A 24281-nucleotide genomic window follows, 5' to 3' on the forward strand; every position below is an offset into this window, starting at 1 on the left:
GTCATGGTGAAAATCAAAATTTGTCATGATTATTATAAGTCTCACCTTGTGTAGGGTTTCCATGTCCTAAAGCTGGTCATTTCGGTAAATGTCCGTCTACCATCCGGGTCATTTTGCCAGCATCTCAACATTATCTAGTACCTTGTATTTATAAATTGGAACACGTTTAACAAACAAACAAACAAACAAACATGCTAAGAAATCAATGTTTTCTTCTAAAGAAACTTTTAACTTTAATATTAGATGCGGCTGTAACTACCATTCAACGAAATACTCCTTTGAATGGGCATAGTTAATCGAGGGGACTGGTTATGAAAGCCGGCGAACTTCAAAGGGATAGCTTATTGTTTTGGTTTTTCGAGTTCAACCTAGCGTGACCGTGCATCACATAGATTCAAGATGGCGTCTCACATGTGAGCGTTTGTACTGATGACTGCACGTTTTACGTCTGTAATATTACTATTCCTTCTTAAATACTGCTTGTATGTATCTATAGATGAAGAAGGAATGCCCGGAGATAACTGCTCTGTTTTTGGTTGCGGCTCGTCCCGCAAAACGAAAGGAATCGGCATCTGGAAACTTCCTGCCCCTCGCAATGCTGAATACAAGAAATGGCGAGAACTTTGGCTAAACGAATTGACCAAAACACGCGTTGTAGACAAAGATTTCAAGCGCCAGATCGACAATGATCGTGTCTTTACGTGCGAAAACCATTTTAGGCCCGAGGATATTGAGATTTGTAAGTATTAAATGCAATCTTATAAGTTTAACTACACGCGATCCTAGACATAATCTGCGCGGTGCTTAGGTGCATAGCTTATCAATTAACTTGAGCTTTGATAAACTTCAAACGTTATATTCTGATTCTGTTTGTTTGTGATTGTTTCTACTCTAGTTCAATCTGAAAAGATGCAGAAAAAGAAACCGAAGTTTGGTGCCTTGCCAACAGTAAACATGCCGAAGCGTAGCTTCACAACACCAGTAAATGTGCGTCCACCTCGAAGCGCAGTCAACGAAATCCCAGAAGTGGCCCCTAAAAAATGCTACAGTGACTTTAAAGATCTAGTAAAACGAGTGAAATCTTTGAAAATTCTAAGTGAGTGGATCTTAGAGGCAGCAATCGATCGAATTGTATTGACAAAGAAGAGTTCTCTGCTTGTGTTACCAAAGATTCAGCTCACCATCGATGATAGTCTTGGTTTTTCTGTGTCTGTGTTTGGATGGTTTCTGCCAGATGATCATGCGATTCATCTTGAAACCTTGCGATCCGTTATGAACATCACAGTCTCTGAACTTATCAAGAGAATTGATGTTCTCTTGATTTGCCCTGGAGTGAGACCATTTGAACTGTCATCCGATATCGTACACCACATTATACCGAAGTCAGTGGATCCGTTATTCAGAGATGATTCTGAGATATTCCCACAGCTGGAATATTGGAGAACAGGGGACTGTGAAGTTTTGGTGGAGCATGGTGAGCAGTGCTGTGTTTGCTACAAATACTCTCACAAGTCAGAGGTGGATCAGAAAGCAAAGCAAAGAAAGCTTGCAAAGCCTGCTCATTTGTTTGCTCCAGTCTCTCACACAACACCAGAGAGAATAAAGCTAACCCTAAAAACACAGAGGCTTAAGTGTGCAGAACTAGAACGAAAGCTTGAAGAAATGAAATCAGAGATAGAAAAGTCAAGTGTAGAAGTAGACAACCAGTTAAGCAATGACATTACAAGTATATTGGGGACATCCAATGAAAATATCACTCCATTCATGGATCTGTTCTGGCAGCAGCAAAAGAAATTGATGACAAAGAGTAAAACTGGTGTCCGATACCATCCTATGATCATTCGATACTGCTTGTCACTTGCTACCAAGTCCCCAGCATGCTATGAAGAGCTCAGGAAAAGTAACATCCTTGTACTGCCGAGCCAACGCACATTGAAGGACTATAGAAATTGTATACGACCCAAAGCTGGCATTCAAGAGGAAGTACTTGAGGAGTTGAATGTTCTTACAAACAGCTACTTCGATGTGCAACGATACATTGTGCTCCTTTTTGACGAAATGAAAATTTTGTCAAATCTGGTATTTGACAAAGTATCTGGGGAACTAACTGGTTTCCTTGACCTGGGAGATCCTGATATAAACTTTGGAACACTTGAAAAAGCTGACAAGATTGCAAGCCATGCTATGGTCTTTTATATCAGAGGTCTCTGTACTGAGTTGAAGTTCAGCTTAGCCTATTTTGCCACCGATGGGATTACATCTTATCAGCTTATGCCATTGTTTTGGCAAGCAGTATGTGTGCTTGAGTTAGCTTGTAATCTTTGGGTGATTGGAAGTACATCAGATGGAGCGTCACCCAACCGAGCATTGTACAGAATGCACAAAGCTCTTGATGGTAATGCTGGAACTGATGTGTGCTATCGCACTGTGAACCTCTATGCACCCGACAGGTTCATATATTTTTGTTCTGATGCTCCCCATCTCATTAAGACTACAAGAAATTGTGTCTACAGCTCTGGTCATGGTACATGTACTCGGTAAGTCGATATATTTGAAACTATTATTGTAGAGATATAATTTCACAGAATAAAATTTGCACTTTCAATGCATCCATGTTAGAAATTGTATGATTTATTCATATAATTGACAACAGAGTCAAACATTTCCCTTGCTTTTAGTAAGAGGTGAAATAATATAGTCAAGCTAGAATTATTGGTATTTTGACTAGATAACATTAGCTAACATGGTTACTATGGTTACAAACAATAAGATTTTTACGTAAGGAGGGGGGTTGTGATTGGGAACTCCCTTGAAAACTTGGGTGGATTTACATTTCCTTAGTTATTCAAAACAACATTACATTTACAGAATTCATATAATGATTTAGGTGTAAACTACGATAAGGAAGTAGTTTGATTTAGTGATTGATAGTAATAACCAATGTCTTATTCTGTAGGTACATGTGGAATGATGGCCACTATATCCTCTGGCAGCATTTTATCCAGCTGTTTCATCAAGACCTTGACAATGGCCTAAAGCTGCTTCTTCGGTTAACTTATGACCATATTAAGCTCAGTGCTTACTCTACAATGAGAGTCAACCTTGCTGTCCAGATCCTCAGTGCTTCAGTGGCAAATGTTCTTAAGTCATTTGGTCCTCCCGACACCATCGCCACATCTAAATTGTGCGAAATGATGGACAACTTCTTTGATTGTCTGAATGTTCGCAACCAACATGAGCATGTGCGTAAAAGAAAGCCATTTCTCAAGCCATATTCATCAGTGAATGATCAACGGTTTGCCTGGTTAACCAATGATTTCCTTGGTTATTTGAGAAATTGGAGAGAGAGTGTGGCCAATCGTCCTGGTGAGTACACCAACAATGCAAGGAGCAAGATGTTTCTCTCTTGGCAAACCTACGAAGGCTTGAAAATCACAGTTCATTCAGTTGTAGAGGCTACAAAGTTTCTACTTAATGAAGGGATGGAATATGTGCTCACTGAGCGCTTTTGCCAAGATCCCCTTGAGGAGTATTTTGGGAACCAGAGGAAGCTTGGTAGGAGAAGTGACAACCCAGATATGCGTCAATTTGGTTACAACAATAACACCATCAGAGTGCAACGCGCTGTCACCTGTCAGTCTGGTAATACCCGAGGCAGGAAAGACAAAAACAAGGCATGGGTTAATGTCTCAGATGACCCTGTCCCAAAAAGGAAGAAAACTAAATAATGCTGACATTGCTGATTATTATAACCTGTGTATCTCCAAATGAGTGTGTATCTAACTTAAAACATAGCTTAAAACTTAGGAAAATATAAAAAGTATCAATTTCTTGTTTTGTATCATAGGGTTATTCATAAATATATAGTGAGTGATCTTGTAATTTTAAAATAATACATTAGAGTGAGCATACTTATTCTGTGAGGATTTTGGATTAATAGTTATCTTAGAGACTAATCCCTTGTTTTGATTATCCCCTAAAAATATTTTCTTTCATTGTTCAAGTGTGCTCACTCTATCAGGTTTTTTGTAAATTTGTAAATAGCATTATATCATAACACTGTTTTATTTGGTGTTTCATAAATCAATAGGATTAATTGTTCCCATTTATTGTTGGGAAAGGTTTCTTACTTATCTGTAAACAGTCTGATATATTCCATATCATTTTCATATCAATGTATTCAATACACAAACATCATTGGTTTTAACAACTGTGCTTTAATAATTTAATATAAGTTTTAATAATATAATACATAAGGACTGACTTTCAAACATTTGCCTCCTTTGTATTTCTACTTGAATATTTGTAGCATAATTCCTGAAATACATATTCTAGGCACAGCGTCAGTCAAACTTATTATGATATTTTTTAAATAAAACAGGAACATTAAATTTACAGAAAAGTCTATTTGTTTTGGGAATTTAAAGAATATTACAGTAATTAGTCTGTTGATGACCTATTGATGTCCTTGCGAAGAGCTTTTGATTTCAGTTGTTTTAATCTAATTTTGTGTTTTTGAATAACGTCCTTCACAAATGAAAAAGAACGAACTCTAACATACAAACTAATAATATTGTGGAGAACATCTTTGGCAACATGGCTACTAATCTCAACTTCAGAGTCGGCTAACATGGCAGAGTGAGATGCGACAACAGTTACATCATGCATTGATCTTGAAATAATATTAGCTAAAGGAATGTTTTTCAGACTGGTTTTACGTGTAGCTTCCCTGAAATAGTGTTCAGTTCTTTCAAAAACAGACTGAGCATTTCTTGTGATCTTCCACAGTCCACCTCGATTCAATGTTGTAGTCAATCTCTGATCTTCACCAATAGGATTGTCCCATTTCCCAGCCATTATCAGTGAGATTGCGTGGTCATTTTCTAGTGTTTTACTTGCTTGTTTGTGCTTGTTATGTAGCTTATGTAGTACATAACCTCCAATATACTGTAACCCTGACTTCTCTTTATCAGATAATTTCGTCAATGGTTCACATGTGTGAGTTTCTGCTTTTTCTTTGCTATGTGTTAAAAGGCAGTCGGCCACTTTTGAACAAAGTAATGTAGCAGAGTTTCTTGATAATCCTACAAAATGGCTCGAAGCATGCAAGACTATGCTAGCGTAAAAGGCTGCATAAAACCTCTCTGCATTTCCAGACTTTGCCAATTGAATATAAAGCCCCTGAATTTCAGAAAATTTAGGTGTTGAAGATTGTAGAGTGTTGCAGTTGTAGGACCATATCTCGTCTCTGTTTACCTTTGGATAAATTTTGCTGTCTCTAAGTTTCACTTTAGCATTGCCAACGATGCTTGCATACGTTTCCACAGTTAATAGATCTCGATTTTCTGGTTTGTCTGTCTCAGTTTCTTCTGTTTCTTCTGTTTTATCTTTGTGTTTAACAGTGATGTGACGTTTCAGTCCGCTCTTACTCTTGCATTTCTTTGGACAATGAGGGCAAGTGACGCTCAGTGGGTGAACCTGCAAAACCAAATTCACGATCAACATCACACACTACTTAGGTTCATAAATCATCTTTAAATCAACAGCTGATAAAATAACGTTTAGGCAAGAAATGGTTTATAAATAGAGCCCGAAATAAGAGTGATTGATCGAAAGCATGATGTCGAAAGCTAGTCTGTTCGACCTTCATGTTCAATCTTCCTTTTTGACGTTTTTAGGCTATATTTTAACTATTAAAACAGATTCTATAGCTTACATCAGCAGCTGCTTCTCTGAAGTGCTCATCAAGGTCTTCTTCTTCTTCTAAAACTCCTAAAATTGCCTCTAAATCGTCTCCAAAGAAGAACATGTCATCACACGCGTCCGCCATGTTGTTTTTAGATGCACGGTCAATGTCACGTGACGGTGCATCTCAACCTCAAAACCCAAACAATAGGCCGGTCCTTTGAAGTTCGCCGGCTTTCATAACCAGTCCCCTCGATTAACTATGGAATGGGGAAAAGACAAGTCATGGTTGACAGAAGCTCGCCCTTTGCTTGCAATTTCGACGAAAAGAGATCCTATCAACAGCTTACAACTTATCATCCACATGTTGGGGTGTAGGCATGCTGTGGGCATGGCTTAGGCATGCTGTAGGCATGGCTTAGACATGCTGTAGGCATGGCCCAGGCATTCTGTAGTCCTACTGGAGTGATCTTGCAATTTCCCTGCCAGCCATCCGTGGATATGGTGAACCACCTGAAAACAATGTATATTTTCTTCCGACAGGAAAAAGTAGAATTAAAACCTTTGCCGCGATACTTGCTGAAGCGCCTTCAAAACATTGAGTTTGCTGCCGCAAGTTTTGTTTATGGCAGATATGTTAATTACATTGGAGACATTTTAAAGGTAAATTAGCTTCCTACGGAAGAAAGAGGGGATTTTAACTTTCTGAAGTTGAACTTTAAAGCGCTTTATTTTAAACAGTGGCCAACATATCTGAACTTACAGCGAGTCCCTATACTTAGAGAGCTGCGTTCATCAGACTGTATTAGACTGCAGGTTTCTTTAGAAAAGGGGATCTTTCAAGACACCTTGGCCGTTTTATTTAATAATCTACCAAAGGAACTGAAAACCTGTGACGACTTGCATATTTTTACCTCGCGTTTATTTAAATATTTAAAAAACCGGGCGAAGGCAAGCCTTTAGTAATTTTACATTAGCTTAAGTTTTAAGTGTATACTGACTAGAATGTTTTGCTATTTTAATTTATGATTGTAAATATTAAATAGGTTTACATTGATCCTATAACAATCGTTTTTCCCCAACCAACACATTACGGGCTGCAAGGTCACTTGGTGGATGTTCTAATCACAGGAAATGATAATCAATCAAAGATGATGATTCCTATCTCAAGTGAATCAATCTTTGTTATGTAATACCATTTAAGTCGACTCTACTTAGGGCCTGTTTACATGATGTTAGGGGACCCAAGGTAGTTGAGGTAACCTGCCTCGCTGCGGTCGGCCAAAGGTTTTATGTTTAAAACGTGAAACGGCGTGGAGGTTTATTATTTTTTATAAGTCGGTAGAGCTTGAGCTCATATGACCCAAACCCAAATTTTTTAGACTAGTCATTGTTCAATAGGAAATCAGTGATGTGTTGCCGAAGACTTTCCATGCTTTTCCCCGGCTGGCAATCGTGAATCACTTGAAAGCTTTATCTTCTAGATCTCCTTTACGATAGAAGCCCACGACGGTTTTCAACACACTCGACGTGATGTAGATTTTTTGTGTCTCGGTCAAAGGGCGGGAATAACACTTATGGCGTGGCCATTTGCCAGAATCAGTAAGCTATCAAAGAGGTTAGCCCTTTTTAAAAGTAAACTATTAAAATCAAATATCAGAATATTTCCAAACTGTCAGGTAAGGCCAAAATCAGTAAACATGACCATAAAGTGAGTTTATATGGAAACCATGGAGATTGGTTTAACAGTTTAACAACGCTTTAAGACTTTAAACTGCTTGCGGTAAGCAGCGAAAATAGCGAGATCCTAAACAATTTTAAAGCCTCTGATGGCTAATATTGAGCAGCTTTTTTGACGGTTAGTGGTAAAAATTTAACCTTTTGACTTCTGAAGGTTAAAATTTAGAACCTTTGACGGCTGACGGTTAATCCCCATTGAGACCCTCAGGAAGGGGAGAACGTTTCTTTTGGATGCTGTCAAACTTATCATTTTCAATTCTGAAAGGACGAGTACAACTATTTTGAACTCATCTAATTTGATTACCGAGCCTTACCTTTGAGTATTTTGATAGCTATCTTGGTCGTCCCGGGCCTCCCTCGAAGTTCCTTAGCTGTTCCCTTTGCAACCTGGCCGAAAGCCCCCTTGCCATCGATGCTTTCTGTTGTCACATGATCCCTTGACACTTCCCAGGAGCACGTTGATGGATGAAGTGGCGTGTAATCAGCAACCTGGCCAGCAGTTTGTGTTTTAGAATCATCTATGCTTGATTATTTTAAATCCATGTACTCTGCCGGAGGCTGAGCAAAGTCATTTGAATCAGGATCACTTAATTCCAGGTCTTTGAACTCAATATCTTCCTGTATAAAAAATAAAGGATATGTCGAGATAATATTTCAACGATACATAAGAACAATCTATTTTAGCCCCATTTTGAAATGAATGAGAATTTTTTACCGGGAACTAAAACACTCGTAGAATCAATGGGACCACCACATCCGCGAACTGATTGGTGTCTTTTACGTATGTAACACTTGTGGAAATATTCAGCAACGACGTTACAACTCCCGCCTCATTAAACTTTGCTGAATTAACTTGGTTTGTTTTTTTGTTTAGAATAATAGGCCGCAAGATGTGTTGTGGCAAGCGACGAAGGTGTAAATGCATTTTCCGAGCCACTAGAGAACGAGAACGAGAACGCCAGAAAGAAAACGCTGTATGACCTTAAGATTCTCAAGGAATTTCTCGAAATTTGTGACGATACAAAGCGAAAGTTTTGTTCTGCTCGTGCCGTATAGTGGGGAAGAGAGGCTGAAAATAAAAGTATCTGATTTTTCAATTCAGGCTCAGTAATCAAATTTTTATGAAGCTTGTAAACCAGCTCACGTGTATTTTTGCATTTTGGCCTCACCGACGGTGTTGCGGGTACTGAACCATTTCCATATTTTGAGCACTGGCAATATTTTGTTACTATTAAGAGCGAATGTTACCAAGGGTCAAACATTTGGTGGCAACAGCCAAAAAATTGATTCAGCTCATATTCTCAAGTTAGGTAGGCTTTATGGTAAAACAAAGCACTGCATACTTTGTTTGGCTGAATATCGATTTATTTTCGAGAAAATCGATAATAACTGAATTTTGACCAAATGCCGCTTTTGAAGCTCAAAATTTCAGACAAATCTCGGAGCGTCACGCTACGAATTGGAAACACTTGGACCGATAAAAACTACCAAATCTTGAAAAACAACATCAATACACATGTTGACAGCAATTTGAGCAATTCTTGATCGTTTATTTACACAATCTAATTGAATTTAACCGACCTTCTTCTAACAAGATTAAAATAAAGTCAAAAGTAACCCGTTATTTAACTATGTGCTATACAGAATAATCGACTGAAAATCTGGCTTTTGGAAGGCGAAGTGTGGTTCTTTTCGATCTCCAAAGGATTTTTTGGGGAAATGATTCAGTGCGATTTAATCAAATTTTAAAGTTTGATAAAATGAGCTGATTTGACGGTGCCATCAGTTGTTCGAAAATGTTCACATTCATACACAAACTCAATTGTTTCGCATTTTACATCCTATCTAAAGCTTATTTAACATGATATAATCTTACCGTCCATATTGCTGTATCACAAAAGGGGATTGCAGTCCTAAAATTGTTTCATTGCTTCCTCAATGGCAATAGAACTTGGCATGATAGTCAACACATCCTGATAATGATTGTTTACAAAGCGTATCTCGGGGTTTCTCTATTCCCATTTCGTTGAAATATTTCGCGTGAGAGATCTTTGTTTAATTATAAGTCTACAAGCGAACCGTGAACCAAATGTAAGCGGAATGTTTCTAGTTCAGAAACATGTTTCTCGCGTGCAGAATAACGCTAATTAATTCAAATTGAGGTCTACTGAAATAAAACGCAAAAATAATACATTGGACTATGAAGCACGTGGCTACAGGTACTAAGGTCGTGCGTTACATATACGAAACAGGAGCAAACAATTATCTAACTCCGGTCATGATTTAATGTATCATAATTGAATGTTTCATGGTACTTCGGGGGATAAAGTTGGATACCTAGCATTTGTATCAAAGCCAGCTTTTTAGTCTCTATCATGTATATTTATCTTCCATAGAATTGAAAAGGAACATTACACAGGAGCTCACAGATATGAATTTTATGTACTCTTGGCACGAATAATATCTCACGAGTTAGCGAAGAGATCGTGTGAGATATTGCCGCTCAAACATAAAGCACTGCGTTTACGCGAAACGCAAACGTCAGCTTGTCCTTTCACGTTTCACGTAAAATTGCGTGAACCTTACTGCTTTAGCTTGGCGTGAGCTCACTTCATGTTGGATTTGAAGGCGCCCCTGTATGACTTGCGAGGAAAAGTTTTGGTGCTCCTTTCCGGTAATTAACTTGTACTCTGTGAGAGAAAATGTAAAAAAAAATCTTACGTGCACGTCAAACGCGAAGTAGGTTTTTTTTACGCGGAAGCGACAAAGCGCGACCGCTAAAAGTGAAAAAATGGCGGGAAAAATAAAGTCACGCGAACACTGTTGGCCTTCACGTCTTATGTAAACGCGGTGCTAAATCTCTCTAATATCTCCTCGTCACCGTGTAATATCCTGAATGAAGATGGTTGAGATAATTTTGTTCTTATTTTTGTTTATAGGATTTAGTTACTTTTAACGTTAGAAAACTCGCCTCATAAGCTTATTCATCTTTGTTCATGATCCTTCAACGAAAAACAAAGGAAAGCGTCAAGGAAAAAATGGTTAAGGTTTGAATGAATTTGAATCATTTAGTTACTTTATCCCCATTTCTGAAAACTAACTCATAGCCCACCCAGATGACTATTTTAATAGCCCTAATCGTATTTGTGTCTGCAATGCAAAGGGTCCGCGGAGTTACAGTTTCAGGACGAGGCTATCGGGTCAACGTTCCTCGAGAAATACCAGAAACACTCCATGTCTGACCATATAACTCTGGAATCCGCGTTTTTTTCTGCCGAGGAAAAGGATAAAATTCTTAGTGGTAATTGTCTTGGCATCACGAAAGGAAGATTGAAAGAATGGCCGTAATTTCAAAAAGGAACGGCAAAAATTTGTCGCGTTTGTTCATGACTACGGTCGTTGTTCCTTTGTTGGCCTTTTTGAGGTTTAACTCAGAGTCACGTTTCAAGGCCCTCAGCGCTTTGCGTTCGGCCGGAAGCAAATTATCTTCTGGCTTCGCAATTTCTATTTCTGAAAAGTCACTTTTAGCCTCTTCTAAATAGTTTTCAAGGGCTACTGATTTTTGTACTGGTGGTATCCATGTAGATTTGATGTGGCAGGGATGGGTTTTTTTGTCCTCCCCTCGGAATATGTAAATCAGACGAATTCTCCTTGCGAACTGATCAGTCACACAATAGTTGTTGCCTGATCTGTTTTTGTTTTGTAGCGGGTGTTGGAATGAATTTAAGCCCTTTTGCTAGTAAATTTATCTGGTCGTTTGTAAGTTCTTTGTTTGAGAGGTTTTTCATGTGCGTTTTGCTCGCCTCTAGTTTGATAGTTGAACGTGATTGGCAAGACCGCGGTTTCGATCCTAATTTTGTGGATCTCGTCAGTTGCCGATTCACTGAATAGACTGTTGCACCCGTACGCAATACAATGTCTAACCATGACGAGAACATGCTGTATCCTTAAGAAAATGAATAAAAATGCCTCCAAACGTAGCCGTTTGCTTCGATTTTACTTGAAAGTTTTACCTGTGACCCGATAGCCTCGTTTCGAAACTTCAAAGTCCGATGAGCTCTCGTACAGTGGGCGTAAATGCGATGAGGCAAACTTTTTCAAACTCTTCTCAGATTAACCGATATTTTCATTGAAATGCATCTTACATATTTGTTAAAATGACACATTTTGTATTTTTGTTTTGTCTTCAGAAGTGTTAATAATGGTAATTGAACTGTGTGGAGTGCAGTTTGGTCTGAAATCAACAACAACAACAACAGAATTTATTTAAACACGATAAAAAATTTCAGCAAAAGCTGATGTGGTCGTGTACGAACAATAAAACTAAATTCCTAACTAAATACAATAAAACTAAATTCCTAACAAATTATAAGAAGACTAATGTAAGATTTCTACATATTTTCAACAATAAAAATTCTACATAGTACATCATTATAATATACGTGGCTGAAAAATACACTTGATTTCAAAATAAAACGAGCGCGCAACACGAGTTTAATCTGAAATGACAAGCACGATTTCGGACCAAAATTGCAAGACACCAAGTTCGATTACCATACTATTACATTCATTTAAAATTGCAAAATTCAGTTTCTAAGAAACAGGATTATTTGGATTCTGTACAAATGTTTCGTTGATCCAGTCGCGAGCTAGTTTGTTGAAAGCTGCTAATTAAAAGTCGTTTTTCATTTTCCTACCGTTTGTTTGGTTTCTTTAAAAAAACAATTGATTGTAGCAATTTAGTAAAGCTTCCCCATTGGCTGGGAAAAGATGCGATTTCTATCTATATAGCATGACTTGTAATGGCATTTGGCAATAATACCGCCAAACAAAATTGTCCAAAGTACCATGTGCGAAGCGGTGAGTAGTATTTTGGACAATTTTGAAATATTACGAGCCTGTATTACTGCAAAATACCAAGTACAGGTCATGCTATTATTTTTTTGTGATAGAAGCCGAGAAATTCTCGGTATCGCACAAAAGATCTTATGTTATGCCGGTAACTTTGCTATGCTATCCATTTTTGCTGTTGTATGTACCATACGGTACAGAAATAGTGATACTGTCAACCAGTCGCATGTCCGAAATATCTCGCCTTATATCCTGATTTAAAGAGAAAAAAAATAGTGCGATTTATGAGTTAATCGCACCAATGAGAGCCATATGTCACCGTGCTCGAAAACCCAGACAAGAAATATCATATAATGTTTCCCCAAAGATTCCCATCGATATTAATAACAGCTACGCTTCTGTGAGTTAACCTCAAATGTAACATACACAGGCCTTCTTGTTACCTTCTGACTGTTGTCGTTGTTGTTATAGTTCGTTCAGTTTACAACCATTCTGAATGCGGGAGTAAACTAGAGAGTTCTTACCTCTTTTTCCACCACCGCCTAGAAAAGAAAATAGGTTGGATGATAAACAATAAGGTACCGGATGGCGTTTTGAATATCAGACCCGAAATTAACAAAAATGCCAAATAGTGATATTTACCTTTCTTGAGTAACCAGACAATGTAAATGAAAAACAGGAGTACTGACGAAAGCAGTCCAAGTGTGGCTATAAAAATGACGTCATGACCCTTAAAGTCCTCTCGAGCTAAGGAAGAATAAAAATTTTGTAAGCTCAATCGAGAGAAAAGTAACTCCCCATTAGCCAACCTATGGAAAGCAATTTGTCGACATTTCGATATAGAGGGCGAAAATAGGTATTGGTGATACTAAATATTGTTCTCACAGTTTTATCTTCCAGCGATTGGAAAGAGAGACTGATAAAGTTTGAAGACATTAGATGGACATTAAATGCTGCTTTTAGCTGTATTTTTTATCGATGATGAAGCTGCTCTATTTTGAGGAATAGATAGGGCGATACCCAAGTGAACGAGTCAAAAATATCCAGTACGTAACGACCAGAAAGTCACGCTTAAGAGTGCCTAAAAAACTCGAATTTTCCCATCAGTAGCTTGTGATTGTTTACCTTGAAACTTTTTCTTCATGGTGATTACAACAGGATCTCCTTCAAACACAGCATTCCTTGCAAACGCTTTCACTGCGTAGTTTGTATCTCTCACCAGACCCCCAAAAGTGTAACTTGTTACACCAGGTACAGTAATATTAACACTGTTTATCTCAGTGTCACCTTCAAGTATGATGACTCAGTATCCTGTGATAGGACTCCCTCCATCATCAGCTGGTGCAGCACATCTTACTGTTAATGAACTGGTTTGAGTGCCTTTTTCTGATGAAATAATGGATGATGGACTCGGCTTCTTAACCGAGAGTAAATTAAAACGCGCGACTGTCGTATCATTTTGAAATCCTATTGAAAAGTCAAAAAGTGATGAATAGATAACGTACAGTATCCCTATGAACAATTTTTCAGACCTAGTGGGACTATATGACCGAGCCTGAGAAGATATACAACTTTTTCCTGATTATCAAGCTTTTGATTGGGCCTTTCGTTTTACTACACTCATTGGTTGTTTTCATCCCTATGAGACATTTCTTGTGAGAAGTGACTCTTCTTTTAAATCTATTGAGTTACAATCTTACTTTATCAATCAATAAATTCCATTAAGTTTGCTTTATTTCGCTCGGTGAGCAGTCCGGAAAACCCTATCCTTATATAATAACTAACCAGATGGCTTAAAAAAAAATCGCGCAGCGGTATCGCAGAGGTCATGGGTTCAAATCCCGTGCGGGCCTGAATTTTTTCACGCCTTATTTTCACTACTACATAAGTAGGGTTTATTACTGCGTGAATCGCTTTCATACATTTCATGAAACCGTAATACACATATATGATTTTAATATATTCAAAAAGTCATTTTTAATATGTTGGCGAGCCAACCTATGAGACGTCAGCGACCTGACCGAAGACGTTGAAATTGAAAGTGATGAAATTGTTCTGAAGTAATAGCCTAAAAGAAAGTTCTACCCTCAGCATTATCGTTTTGTTGGTTTGAAGTTTTTAGAGTATTGGAGACAGTCGCAACGAAATGCGGCATGTTCAGCAGCTGTGATATGCACTCGCTTTCGGTACAGATAAACATGAACATGCCTCCAAGCACAAAAGATATATAAAAAAGAATCGATGTTCATTTATCAAGTTCTGTTCACAAACGAGTTTATAAGTTATTATTTCATGAGAAAGTGAAAAACTTGTTCTTCGTGCACTGCTGAGTTACAGAAGCACTTGGTATCTCTTAAAAACACTCGAGAAGTACGAGAAGTGTTCGCCTACGGCTTGTGCTTCTCTAGCACTTCTCTCGTTTCCTGAAAAGATCCCGTGTTCTTCTACAACTCAACAAGGCACTCAGCGCCTTCTTCTCTTATTTTATGATAAAAGACGGCTTTCTTCTTAAACTGTTCAAGATCAGAAATGCCGTTCCCTTTCTTGAACTTATCACTGTTCCTTTTCTGGTCCATGTGACATCTGGCTCTGGAATCCGGGATGCTGTACAGTTGATATTAACAAAGGATCCCTCTGGGTAACTTCCTTGCACTGAAGACAGACTTATCTTTGCAATTGGTGGTTCTGCAAAAATGAACCAGTAAAGTGAGGCAAAGTGATCCAAAGCGTCAGTCTCATATTTTACAACTCATTCAACCATTGAATAATTTATTTTTCACGTCTGTAATGGGCCAACAACAAAGCGTTTCAGAGTAAAAAAACAATTGGATAAAGGTGAATAGAAGAACAAAAGAGAAGCCGTGCAAAAACAGAAACACAATGACCCAAGAAGCACTGAATTGTATACAAGTATACAAGTATACAAGTATACAAGTATACAAGTTGTTTTGTCTCAAAATGGTATCTTGGACTTCCCGAACAGCTTCAAACGTCTCACTTGAAATAATAGCATAATAACTTAAACACGCAGTTACGGTAAGATAAGGTATTCTAATTGTATATTGTATCACTGAAACCACGCATTATCTCAGTATTCCAAGACGTTTTACAATTTGTGTGGCGACTGCCTCCTACAGGAGGTGAGGCCACAGACATCGTAGAAATAAGTGAGTTAGTGATGGTAACAACAGAATTCCGACCTCAGCCCAATTTTTACCCGATGTTTAACGATGCTAGTTAATGTTTGTTTCGGAGCACTACAAAAGATGTATAGTATCTTACAATCATTTAAGATGGAGCGTGAAAAAACAAAGCTTTTCCTTGCAGAAATATCCTAAAAAGGTGTGATCGACGTATCAAGAAAACTTAGAGAAAATTTTACCGTTTAAAATGGCGAAATATGCCCAGTAGGTATAGTTTTTAGTTCGGTTATTTTAAAGTTGATGAACATCTCTAAATATTGAATTTCTCAGTGGTGTCTCCGGCACGTAATTGAATTAACAACACCTTTCTTTTCAAAACTATCTAATTAAGGACTCTTTAGCCAGTAGATTAGACGTTTCCAAATCACTGTCACTTTAGCTCAAGCCGTTTCTTTTCATCTCTACGGTGGCTTAGCTGGCTAACACGCCCAGATATCCACTCTTTGTAGTTCCGGTTGAGTAGTAAAGGCAAAATATGCAATTTGTGGTAATCCTTCTTAGCACAAATTAATATTTTGCCGACACGTTTCGGAAGACTAGGAGTGACTGCGAGGTACGCGGGGAGCTATGGGATCGTGGTTTGTAAACAGAGGTCGTTAGTAGGGCAAGGCATTCTACGGTCAGCAATCGCCGTGGGCAGCTCTTCGTTTTCGTTTTCGTCTTTTGTATAAATTAAGAACGGTACTTGCATAGTAAAGTAACTATGTAAAAATGTCATTCATAGGATACCCTAAAACATTAAGGATGACACCGCTACCTTGGTCGGGGGTACACTTTCCCCGTTTTTTCCACCCGCTGGTATTTAGGGGTTTTCGTGTCCGACTTTAGTGGTGCATTTAGTTTGCTTTATTTGTAAAAGACTTGTTAGCATATCGATTCGGCGTTGAATAAACTGTGACTTGGCTGGCCAACCCACCCAGATATCAACTCTTTGTTTGTTCAGTTGCGTAGTGAAGGCAAAATATAGTATGAGCCTTCTGACTTTGATATTCATAAAGCCATCGGCCGCGAGTGTGACTCTCTGAATCTCGTCAGTTGCCTCTTAATAATAAATTCGCCACGGATGAATGGCAGAAGTCGCACAGGCTTCTCAACACTTTTTTTTAACTTAATAAAAGAAACGGAAATAGACAGTAAATCTCAATTACATTCCACACATTCACGCTCGTCGTCATTAAACGTATTAGCTTAACTGCGATCATGCGACAGGATGCGAGTGACCTACATTCCTTTTACGACCATAATAAAACATCTTCAGAGAGCGCACGCCACCTGGCCCCACCTAGTTCTATTTTTACAGTTTCAGATCGTCTGTTTTCGAGGGTCTTTGTTTTCGTAACGCCCATTGAAAGACATCCTGTTTAGAGCTGTTACAATAGGGAAGGTTTCGTGGCCAACAGATAAGTGCCGGCTGTTTGTTTTATTCTAGACTTGGCCGGTTTTTGGGTCCTCAACGAAGAGGAGACTCGCACACACTCTAGTCCTGATTAAATCTACCTTTATCGCTAAATCAAAGTGCTTATATATGTATTGGTGGCTAGTTTTTACGTGATTAAATATGCAAGGGAAGGCGCGTGGTTTCCTTTCTAGTAAACACCTTAATTCGAACGTGAGCATAATGTTTTGTTCTACCCTATTTAGCTGCGTAAATTCTGCTCTGTTAAGATTACACTCTGCATATTTTGCCTGTCACAAGGAGCATGTTTCTTCTTTTCAATAATATAGTAATTGACCTATTCTTAAACTTAGGATGACAGGTCACGTTACAGTGCACTAGGGTCACTTTCTTTTTAGTTTTACTACAGAGCTAAGCTTTGAAGAATGCGAAACTAAAAGGGTTTATCGAAGCACGACCAGTCAAAATGGTGATACCGGTCAGAACAAGACGTAGTCGTAAAAGGTAACGCAACGCCATAAAAAAAGCCGGGTAGAACTTCGCATCAGCGCATTTATAAAATGCGAGATGAATGGAGATGAACACGATCAACTTGCAACGAGGCTATTCTTTTCGAGGACAGCATGTTTATGGTGATGATACAAGCCATAAAAGAAACATCTGTGAGTGCTTTCGTATCCAGAACGCGACAACTATCTACGAACAGAAGCCGTTCTGATTTCTTCCGAAAGAGGAAAACATTCACAAGGCGATGCGACGCATGAAGTCTTTTGCAAAGTGATAAGAAACAGCGATTTCAATAGCAGAACTCCGTTCGAAAATAAAAACCCGTTATATACTCTAAGTACGAAGTTCTATACAAAACTATGTAACAGAGGGTCAGCTCGAGCGGTGATTAAAATACAGTTTGTAGTCTTATAGTATTTTAGTGTTTTCAGCTGAATAGTCTATGCTTTGGAGCAGTTACTCGTCAACAACAGAAGGACAATAAGCTCGCTAATAGAAGCTTATGAGACAGACGCGTATGTGCCTCCCTATGTGCGACTTATATCCACACCACAGTTTTCTGTTTAAAGTATATGTGACCGGAATATATTGTATTTGACATTTATTACTTAGCGGAAATCCTGTGCTTCGTTTGTTTTGAAGCGAACGACGTAACAGCCTATAAATATGTGGTCTGTATCCAGACATATGATTTATAAGAATAAGAAAAAAATCAATGCTGGCTTAAAATAAGTCGTTCACGTCGGTTCCTCGACTTAATAAACCTCAAAATTATCACGATTAAACAATTTCCCGATTTTATGTTGAGAAAGGTTGAAATATCAACCTAAACGCTCTTCCTAATAGGGATTTTTGTTAAAGCTAAGTCTTTCCTAACATCCTCAAGAGTACGTAAAAAAAAAATTTTAGCTGTGCACTATCGGGTTATGGAGCACGTGGGAAGTTTGGAGAGCACTCAAGACGATAGAGTTGCCCAAGGCAATAGCATGAACCAATCATTAATACTTTATGCCAAGTTTTAATCGCCTTAGAACTGAACATCGGCTTTCCTGTCAAACTCCCGATAGGGTAAGGATCCATAATCCCTAACAGCTCAATACAAACTTTTGTAAGGTTAGATGAACTAAACTTTTGTACAGTTAGATGAAGTATTTTCTCTCAGAACGAAAAGATAACAATTACTCTACTTGCAAAGCAAGACCGCCATTTAATTGAAACAGTAAACTATCAACTTCTTACAATATTCTTAAAACTAATGTTTTTTTTTTAATATATGTCATTTTCATTCTTGTTCTTAACACTTAAATACGTTTTAAAACGCACCTAACAAAAGTTCTTGCTAGATGTCAATTTTGTCCTTTAACATCTCTTCTTACGAATCCTTTATCTACGCCTGGTGAATGAAACATATGGAACATAAATTCATGTACAGGAAGTTCACTGTCTCTTGGTTATGCGTGTGCACGTAAAATTGGTCGATTCCCAAGAAAGAATCTTGCGTGTAGGAATGTTTATTTTTTCTTTTCTTTTTCAGTATTTTTTCTGACCCTGATATTCATACAGCCTTCGACTGCGAGTGTTACTTTCTGAATCTTGTCAGTTGTCTCCTAAAAACTAATACGCTGAAGGAGGAAAGGCCGTCAATACTATTTTTAGCTTTCGAAGAAACGAGAATGGGCAGTAAATCTCCACATATTCACGCTATTCTTGCCTCCACAAAACATATTCACTCAACTGTGACAGGATGCAAAGGACTTACTTTTCTTTTACGACCATGATCCAATGCCTTTAGAGAGCACATGCCGCTCGACCCTACCGAATCTCAGATCATCCGCAGGCAAGAAAAAAAACCTGCAATCGATGGAAAACTAGATATATACCTTTTTTTTCCTTCTTTGCGCCCGTGTGTGCCAATGATCTGACCGTGAGCAGAATCGGACCATATTGGTCTTCCGGCCTTGCGCAATGGTCATCTTTGGACGTTATATGTATATAAGAAGCTCAGAGGGAAGTACTGTGGATAGCGATATATATGTCTCATGAAGCAAGTTATCGGTTAAATCCTTTGATAATGAATTTATTTCCAACAACTTTAGTTCTTTGGCTGGTCCAAGTCCCTATGTTACGCGGAGTTTCAGGAGAAGCAGGTAAGAGTTAGCATTACATGACTGGAAACACAACGTCTGAATTAAACTTTTAAAAATTTCATTTACTCACAAAGTTCAGTTCTAAATATTGAAATATTTTTAATTTTAACAAGGCCTGCCGCGCTACACGACTCTGGTAAGAAATCTATTTAAAGGCGTCGTGGCGGAACCAAACAGAATATCTCAATATGATTTTGTATTTTCCAGCGTTGTACTCCCGCGCGAAATTACAAGAATGAATTGTTACTTGGCTTCCATGCAACTCTAGCACGACGTCTGAATCAGAGTCTTGCTCCCGCCATACCACATTTTTGAGCGTTAACTAAGCTCTAACTGTTTTAAACTGAGTTACGCCCGGTGGGTGGCGCGAGGTGAAATGTGTGTACTGAAAAGTATCAGTCGGTTTGTAATGAGTACGGATGTCAAGGATGGATTCATACTGAATCGATCTCCTTTATAAATAATGGTGTCAAGGAATGTGGTTTCCTTCTCTGAAATTTCAGCCGTATATTTGATTGTAGGATGAAACTTGTTAGCTTGTTCAATGAACAGGTAAATCCTGTTTGTTAGAGTTCCACAGAGAGAAAACGTTGTCAATATAACGTTTCCATTCTCTCGGTTTTGTTTTGCTTTTCATCTTCAATGTGTGACATGAGGATGTTGGCAAATGCAACTGCCATTTTGGTACCCATCGCGGTACTATGGGTCTGGAGAAAATTGTTTCCACGGAACTAGAAAGAATTTTCCTGGAGTATAAAGTCAAGCATATCTTTTAGATATCGTGACGGAATGGAAGGGTTGCAGTTGAGAAATTTTTCGTATGCTTTGGATACTGTCGTAATTCCCTCCTCCTGTGGTATGTTTGTATAGAAGCTTGTAACGTCCATAGATACTAAGATAGTGTGTGGAGAGACGTTGGTTCTCTCTGTAAATTTTACGAAATCTGTTGTATCTTTAAGATACGATTTCTGTCTTTGTGCAATCGGCTGGAGTAGCTTGTCCCAAAAGTCTGATAGTCTTTCAGTAGGGCCTTTGCAGCCGGAAAGAATTGGTCTTCCGTCTGGATTTGGTATGCGGATCTTTGTGAGGGTGTAAAAAATTGTGATTCTTGGCGGATTGCGAGTTTGGGATAGCCATTTTTCGTCATGTCATCGATGAATTTCTTTTCGTGGAGTTGCGTGATAAGTTTGTTAACTCTTTGTAATGTTTCTTCTGTCATTGGTTTTTCTAGAGGTCTATAGTGTTCTCTATTGTTTAGTTGAGTCTGAGCTTCTTGTATTTTGTCACATTTATTCATGATGACAGTTGTTGTTCCTTTATCTGCCTTCTTAAGATTGATCTCAGTGTTGTTTTCTGGTTCTGTTAGAGCTTTATATTCGTTGTGTGACTGATTGTTTTTGGCCTAATTGTTTTAAATTCTGAGAGTTGGATTTTGACACTTTCCAGGTAGCTTTCAAGGGCAACTGACTTTTGAACCGGCGGTGCCCAGTCTGATTTAGCGTGAAGCCGGTACGGTTCTTTATTTTCTGCGTGAAAGATGTATTGAAGACGCATACGTCTTGCAGAACATTCAAAATTCAGTGAGAGTTGTCGTCTGTCGTTATTTTCGTCTATCACACATGTAGGGATGAATTTTAGCCCTCTGCAACGTACGCTGACTTGGTCGTGAGTTAATTGATGCTTTGAAAGATTCTTGATGGATTTTTCATTGTGTTCTCTCTCTGTGTTCATTCGCTTTTTAGCCAAACTTTTTTGATGTATTTTACATCTTGTACTGGCATTTAGCCATTTTATATTATTAGTGCCCGGTGCGTGGATCTGAGTTTCAGAGAAAAGGCGGTTCTGGTCTTTAATATCTTCATTGTTTGCAGGCTTCTGCAACGGATACAACAGTTGTTTAAGTTCATCGAAATCTTGTTGTAGTTTCTAAACCTTGTTTACATTGTTGCTTATTATGGTTTCTGTGTTCGTCGAGTGCGACTGTACTCGCGTCGACTTATTTACATCAGAGCTTCTTTGAGAGGACATAGCCTTTATAAGCTTGATAATTTGATTATTCAAATGTCTTTCGTGAAAGCGCGTTAGAGCGCCAAAAAAGCCCTGTTCGGCCTTATTCAGAGAGCGATGCCACATTTCTCGACACCGTTATAAGAGATCAATTCAATTCAATTCAATGAAATTAATACATCTCTGACATTCGCAATCATTAAAAACCGACTGAAACTTTTCAGTACACACATTTCACTTCGTGCCACTAATAGAACCTCGTTGTACGCCCGGTGGGTGTAGTTTACTCTGTATGCTCCACTTGTCACCACTGTAACGGATGGAACAGGGTTTTATTAACTGGGATGTGAAAATGTATCGGTTTTGACAGTTTTGCATGTGGTTTTCGGTTCTGATAGATTTTTGTTGCGGTTTTTCGGTTTTGGATGATTTTCTTTCTACGGTTCAGTTAAGGATTCCAATAGGCCCCAATGCCCCCCTCCAAAAGCATATACGCGTATTTCTCATAAGTATGTATCAGCGAGCTTATTGTTCTTCTGTTGTTGACGAGTAACTGCTCCAAAGCATAGAATATTCAGCTGACAACACTAAAATACTATACCAGTACAAACTATATTTCAATCACCTCTCGAGCCGACCCTCTGTTGCATAATTTTGTACAGGACTTCGTACGTAGAGTATATAAACGGGTTATTATTTTCGAACGGAGTTTTGGTATTGAAATCGCTGTTTCTTATCACTTTGCAAAAGACTTCATGCATCACATTGCCAGCAGAGTTCGGAAAGGCTTCTGTTCGTAGATAGTTGTCACGTTCTGGATACGAACCTTTGCACGGATGTCTCCTTTATGGCTTGTATCAACGCCATAAACATGTCGTCCCCACAAAGAATAAGCTCTTTGCATGATTTGATCGCGTTCATCTCCATTCATCTGGCATCTTACATATATACCTATGCGAAGTTGTACCCGGCTATTTTTATGGCGTTGTGTTATGACTACGTCTTGTTCTGACCCGTATTACCATTTTGACTGGTTGTGTTTCGATAGACCCTTTTAGTTTCACATTGTTCAAAGCTTAGCTCTAAACAGGATGTCTTTCGGGGTGTTGCAAAAACAAAGACCCTCGAAAACTAAGACTTAAGACCAAAGACCCGTCTTAGTTCTCGAGATTACGAAAACTAAGACCTCCTAAAATCGAATCCGTCAAAATATAAAGTCAAATTGTAACCAAAATAGGTCTAATTTGTCAAATTATCTCCTGCCCGATTCTTTTCCCCATGTTTTAGGTCAAATTTAACGGTAAATTTACGCGTCTTAGTTTTCGTAATTTCGAAAACTAAGACCCCTCTTAGTTTTAACTAAGACCCTCACCAAACCATTCTGTAATATTTCAACAAAGTCGAATTACGACCGTTGAAAGACTATAATCCATAAGTATAGAAGGCGTAGCGCTTTCTTTTTAGTTTCACGTGGTATACGCCTTCTATTTATAGAGGGTGTAGCGGTTCTTCTTTACAAATCCTTCTTTCCGCCTAGTGAGTGACACGAATGCTCTGTATAGGTAATCGCATGAGGCCGAGTAAAATGAAGGATTATTATCAGGATTAATATCAGGATTAATATCAGGATTAATATCAGCAACTTCTGAAAACACAAGTGATATTAATCCTTAATTTTACGAGGACCCATTGCGATTACTTGTTATTGAAATTGAGGGGAAAATTACTGAATTTCTGAATGCGCTCTTCAGTAATCAGTCATAGGAAGTCATTAAAAGTTGGCAGAGAATCAATGGCCACAAACGCACGAATGAGCTGTTGGAAATTTTATTTTTGCACAAAGATACCAGAAGTTTGGATAGGCTTTTGATTTTAGATATCTCTCAATTGATGCCTACATTACTTTCAGGCAGTTGGGCTCATATTCATCCCCGTTTTCTTTTCGTAACTCGGCATGAAACTACGCCAGTGTTCGGTCGAGGACATGGCTCTCGTACTCTTCTAAATTTGCTTGGAAGTTTCTTTCATTCGCAAGTTTCTTTCATTCGCCCACTTTTTAAAAATGTTGTTCCAGTACTCCGCGCTTTTCTTCGCGTTTTCGTTTTCAATCTTGTCTTTTAATTCTTCGATATCAAGTTCCTCGTCAACTATCTCGAAACGAGACGCCATTGTTACAGAGAATCTTCAGCAACATCTTTTCGCTTGCATAAGCTGTTGCTAGGCAACCTGAGTACCAATCATGAGCTAGTAATTTTGCCCTGTTCTCAAGCAAATTTAAGTAAAAATATCCTCTTCAGTGACCAATCAGCATTCAGTAATTTTGCCCTCTATCTTAGTAGTAAAGAAATTCGACGCGGAATGGCGAAAGAATCTCACAAAAACTGTTATTATAAAGGCTCGTGGTCTAAGCTATCTTCGCTAACCGCACTCAATTAGCAACCTGTAAATTTTAATTTGCCGCGGCGTGCTTAAGCCGCTCTAAGTTGAAAAAAAAATGCAAACAAATAAAAAGTTCAATCAAAATTGCCGTTCAGAAGAATTGAACTAAAGGTCTGTCGCGGATAATTGACAAATAGTTATCTGCAAAATATGGTTTTGGTGAGAGTCTCCTGAGACTCTGCAGGATGCTTCTGTGTTCGTATTGGCGGTGGGCATTTTGAGTTTTTCAGTGATGACATAACTCGACATCTGATTACCCAAAGGCGTGAATTGTTGGGAAAATTTTTGAAGCAAAAATAAAACCTA

At 38.4% G+C, this 24281-nt stretch overlaps 3 protein-coding genes and 1 pseudogene across 3 annotated transcripts in view; 2 read left to right on the forward strand and 2 right to left on the reverse strand.

Moving 5' to 3' along the window:
• Positions 1 to 24281, forward strand: part of LOC111332590 (uncharacterized) — a 109967-nt gene that overhangs the window by 61793 nt on the left and 23893 nt on the right. The window lies entirely within an intron of this gene.
• LOC148726829 (uncharacterized) lies at positions 322 to 4341 on the forward strand. The gene is made up of 3 exons (XM_088727680.1): positions 322 to 739; positions 896 to 2537; positions 2957 to 4341. Exons 1-3 carry the CDS (start codon positions 430 to 432, stop codon positions 3726 to 3728), a joined length of 2724 nt encoding a protein of 907 aa, XP_088583806.1. The 5' UTR covers positions 322 to 429; the 3' UTR covers positions 3729 to 4341.
• On the reverse strand, positions 4260 to 5952 carry LOC148726830 (uncharacterized). Its single transcript, XM_088727851.1, has 2 exons — positions 5717 to 5952; positions 4260 to 5478 (listed from the first exon to the last, which is right to left on the reverse strand). The coding sequence occupies exons 1-2, from the start codon at positions 5828 to 5830 to the stop codon at positions 4441 to 4443; spliced, it is 1152 nt and encodes a 383-aa protein (XP_088583977.1). The 5' UTR covers positions 5831 to 5952; the 3' UTR covers positions 4260 to 4440.
• Positions 15565 to 21083, reverse strand: LOC148726831 (uncharacterized; annotated as a pseudogene).

Source organism: Stylophora pistillata, chromosome 7, assembly GCF_964205215.1.
Source record: "Stylophora pistillata chromosome 7, jaStyPist1.2, whole genome shotgun sequence".
Classification (NCBI taxonomy): domain Eukaryota; kingdom Metazoa; phylum Cnidaria; class Anthozoa; order Scleractinia; family Pocilloporidae; genus Stylophora; species Stylophora pistillata.

Excerpts from the sequence above, each read along its gene's own strand:
- LOC148726829 (XM_088727680.1), top strand. The coding sequence starts at position 430 with ATGACTGCACGTTTTACGTCTGTAATATTACTATTCCTTCTTAAATAC. Across the intron at positions 740-895 it reads GCCCGAGGATATTGAGATTT|TTCAATCTGAAAAGATGCAG; the intron begins GTAAGTATTAAA and ends TTTCTACTCTAG. Across the intron at positions 2,538-2,956 it reads GGTCATGGTACATGTACTCG|GTACATGTGGAATGATGGCC; the intron begins GTAAGTCGATAT and ends CTTATTCTGTAG.
- LOC148726830 (XM_088727851.1), bottom strand. The coding sequence starts at position 5,830 with ATGGCGGACGCGTGTGATGACATGTTCTTCTTTGGAGACGATTTAGAG. Across the intron at positions 5,479-5,716 it reads TCAGAGAAGCAGCTGCTGAT|GTTCACCCACTGAGCGTCAC; the intron begins GTAAGCTATAGA and ends TTGGTTTTGCAG.